This window comes from Fulmarus glacialis, unplaced genomic scaffold, assembly GCF_000690835.1.
Source record: "Fulmarus glacialis isolate BGI_N327 unplaced genomic scaffold, ASM69083v1 scaffold7059, whole genome shotgun sequence".
Taxonomy (NCBI): domain Eukaryota; kingdom Metazoa; phylum Chordata; class Aves; order Procellariiformes; family Procellariidae; genus Fulmarus; species Fulmarus glacialis.
In genome coordinates this window covers 3,265-7,044 of record NW_009231354.1, presented here as the reverse complement: position 1 = coordinate 7,044, position 3,780 = coordinate 3,265, and the positions used below count along the sequence as shown (strand labels likewise).

Here is a 3,780-nt window from a genome sequence, read left to right as displayed (position 1 = left end):
GCTGGGCTCTGCTGCACCCGTCCGCTTTAATGGGAGACATCCGCTGCGTAAGGGCTGCGTATTCCTCTCGTTTTCTTCTGGATAACATCGGTAAAGTATTAGTAAAATGATTGAAACCCTTTTGTTCGAGCGAGGCCGTCTGTCTGCAGCATGGGTAGCAGAAGGGTATTTTAGGGTTCCCAGCTGTAACCCTGTAAGGTATCAGACTGCAAAGCAGAAGAGAAATAAGCGGGCTCGGATAAATAATAGGGGTGCAGCAGGTAAAAATGAAGCCCAGGTCCACCCCAGCGGTCCCGTGGGGTGGGGGCAGTTGGGCAACATGCGAGGGTGAACTCGTAGCTCCCCGGGAGCTTAAGTGGGTCTAACATTAACCCCGCTGAGGCCAGGAGTTGGTGGCTGGCCAGTCTGTGTGTTGTGATCATGTTATTTGGACAAATGGGTAAAAATACCTTATTTCCTAATTTGCTTTACTGCAGTATATATATGTATACACATAGATATATACCCACCCACCCCTTCCGCAGCACACATTTAGTGTATACAGCACATTTCCTTGATGACTGGTATTTAGCTGCTGAGTTACAGGTGGATTTCTGTATAGTCAGCACAGATATCAATCACAAAATCCTTCTAATAGATCAAAGAGTGCTGTGTAATTGAAAATTTCTTGTAAAAGTGTTCGTTTCAAGCAGTTCTTAAAATTTTCTCCTAATGTATAAGCTAGGAAAGAAATATTTTTCAGCGTGTAAAATGGAAAGAAGTTTTGTTCATTTTTTTTTTTTTAGATCTCCACTCAAATTAAGGATTATTGCCAAGAAATTAGTATTTTACCACACCCCCCAAAGGTATTTCTGTATTCATAAAAGCCGCTTGGTTAAATCAGGGGGTGAGCAATAATCGCCACCGAAGGGATGGATACGTACTGGATTTTTACTTGCTTTATATTTGAAGGGTTTTCTCCATTGTATATTATAACTTGCTTTACCTTCAGCAATCTAAATTCTTCTTCAGTTGAGGAAAACCTAAAAACCATCATAATTACTGTTCTTATTGCACCCTAGCCCTGTAAGAAGATAGAACTTGGATAATTAAATAAAGACCCATGGAATAACCTTCACCTTTTAAATAAGATGCTTTTATGACAACTAGCACCAACGTAGAGTCCGTTTCACAGAGCCATTGTCCTTGTGCCAGACGTGGCTTTGCAGGTGACACAAGGAAAGCTGAATATCAGTGTCTTTTATTTTTCCTAGTTGCATACTGTAACTTTGCAGCAAGTAAAATCTCAAGCAGCGTGGGCTCCCGAAAGAGGCCGTGCCTTTACGAGGAGCTCATGTACTCGGACGTGAAGAGCGCAGCTGAAAAATGAACAGAAAGGAAATAGCCCTGGGGAGCTTCAGTGCTGGAATTGAAGAAGTAATTTGGTACTTGTACAGACAAGTGCTCACCAAATTCTGCACATCATAAATAATAATAATAATCTCTCTGCCTCCCATGCATCCGATGGGAAATGCATCTTCCCCGCTGAGAAAATGGCCCGTGCTAAATAAAGGTTTGCCCTTTACAGGGAGCGAGAGAGATGGGAGGTGGACATTAGGGCTCTCATCTCTTTCCAAAAGAAAGCCATTAAGCATATAAAATACATGTTTTCTCTTCAGCAGCTGTTGGGTTTCTCAGCCCAAGAGCTATAACAGGACCACAAGGTTTGGAAAATTTCTGCCTCCCACATCTGCCCCCTCCCCACCAGCAATGCTGCTGAATCAGTAAAATAACATTGTGCATCTGCGCCTCGTTAGGGCCAGTACCTCTGATTAAATCATTGGCAAAAAATGGCTTCAAGCCGCTCTGCTTTGGGGTGGTGACTTGCAGTGGAGGGTGAGTCTGACCCTTTTCATGGGAGCATCTGAAACCAACACTGTTAGATTTATGAGAAGATGGTGGTCCTGCAAAATTAAACCCTGACAGAGCTTTCCCGTTCACTGCAGCTATGTACAGACCTTTCATGTCTCTAGGTCAGAAGTGAGTTCTTCTTTTCTTTACCTGTTTCTAGAGGAAAACCATAAGAGAATAATTATTTGCAGTTTCATAGGATCCTAGGCTTGCAGTGAAGTGTCCTCCCAGCGATCCCTGTCTGATACTGCTATTGCCTGAATGAAGAAGCGCCACGTAAAATGCAATGCATTAATTTGGATTAGTTGGTTAACGATGTAGATTGTCTTCCATACGAGGCTTTGCAAAGTTTTGCCCAGCTCAGTTGCACAAGGACATGGGATCTACCGCAGCATGCAGGAAAAACCTGGGTATGGGGGAGATAGTTTTTTTTTAAAAATGCAGAAGAGGGAGGAATGTGAAACCCAGGCTCACCCGAGGGTGCTCCATCTGGGGCCACCTCGGAGCTACCCTGGGCTCTGTGAGCGCAGCAGCAGCAGGACGGCCGGGGACATGGGACCTGGTTGGGAGCCCGTCTTTGCTCAGCCATCCCCTTCTCTCTCCTTCGCAGGCCTTGCGATGAAAACCACCCCCACGTGAAGCCTGATGCGTACGTGAACAACCTCGCCGAGGCAGTTGACGTTATCCTCCAGCAGCTGTAAAACCGACGGCGCCGTGGGCGATCGGGAGGAACGAGGAGGAGGCCTCGCATGCAGCCCCTCCACGAGGCCGCTTCGTCCTCTCCCACCTCCATCTGACCTTAACAGACCCAGACGCAGCCTCGCCCGGGCTGGCGAATGCCTGCGTTCCTCCATGTTTCATGTAACGGTACTAAAATGATCTACTGACCTCGTCAGGGGAACACTGAACTTGCTCTCCTCTGGCACATCTTGAACGTCTTCCCCTTGATGCCGTGCCCCTGCCAGCAAAATCGGCTCTCCGAAAAGCACCGGGCTCTTCCCCGGCTGGGGCTGAGCCTGCCCGAGGGGAGCCCTGAGGGTGGTGAAGGGCCTCTGCCTCCTCCGGGCGATGCTTGCGGGGGGGGGCTGTACCCCCTTTAAATCTTTGCTCACACCAGGGACCCAGCCCGGAGGTGTGCGGGTGGAAAACAGGACCCATTCATGGGCAAGCTTTACTGTTTAACTCACCCTTTCTGTGCCTTTTGGGGTGCCTGAGATGGGATGGGGGATGTCCTTGAGGGGTGATGGAGGCCACCCAGCCCCGCTCTGCGGGGTCCTGCGCGTGCCTCTCGCTATGGGTGGCACAAAATCCCTGGGGAGGGGGACAGCCCCTGCGCCCTTGGCAAGCCAGGAACGGCGTTTCTGCCACGTTTAGGCACTGCCCTGGATTAGGGCTCGGGAATCCGGTAACGCTGCGACACATTATGGAAAACCGCGCCGTCCTGTTGGGAATAAACAGCCCCGCTCTGCGGGGTCCTGCGCGTGCCTCTCGCTATGGGTGGCACAAAATCCCTGGGGAGGGGGACAGCCCCTGCGCCCTTGGCAAGCCAGGAACGGCGTTTCTGCCACGTTTAGGCACTGCCCTGGATTAGGGCTCGGGAATCCGGTAACGCTGCGACACATTATGGAAAACCGCGCCGTCCTGTTGGGAATAAACCTCGTCCTGCAGAACTGGGCCTCTTGTCATTGTGTTCAGTCACATCCGCGCTGGCAGGGATGCTTAGAGGATCTGAAATGCTTTTCCCTGGCAAGGGCCGTGGGACCGATGGGCTTTTCCTTCTCTCCGTGGGGGGTCTTGCATGCAGACATGGCTGGGGGGGGGGCAGGGTTCCTACCCCTTCCCATTAAAATCCCGGCCGTGCAGCTGTGCGTGTTGAGCCCCGCACAGCCC

At 50.1% G+C, this 3,780-nt stretch overlaps 1 protein-coding gene across 1 annotated transcript in view; it reads left to right on the top strand.

Moving 5' to 3' along the window:
* The window catches only part of LHPP (phospholysine phosphohistidine inorganic pyrophosphate phosphatase), a 75,671-nt gene extending 73,080 nt beyond the window's left edge, over window positions 1-2,591 (top strand). Inside the window, exon 7 of the mRNA XM_009584537.1 lies at window positions 2,501-2,591. Coding sequence (XP_009582832.1) covers window positions 2,501-2,591 — 91 coding nt within the window. The remainder of the gene's footprint in view (window positions 1-2,500) is intronic.
* The last annotated feature ends 1,189 nt before the right edge of the window (window positions 2,592-3,780 follow it).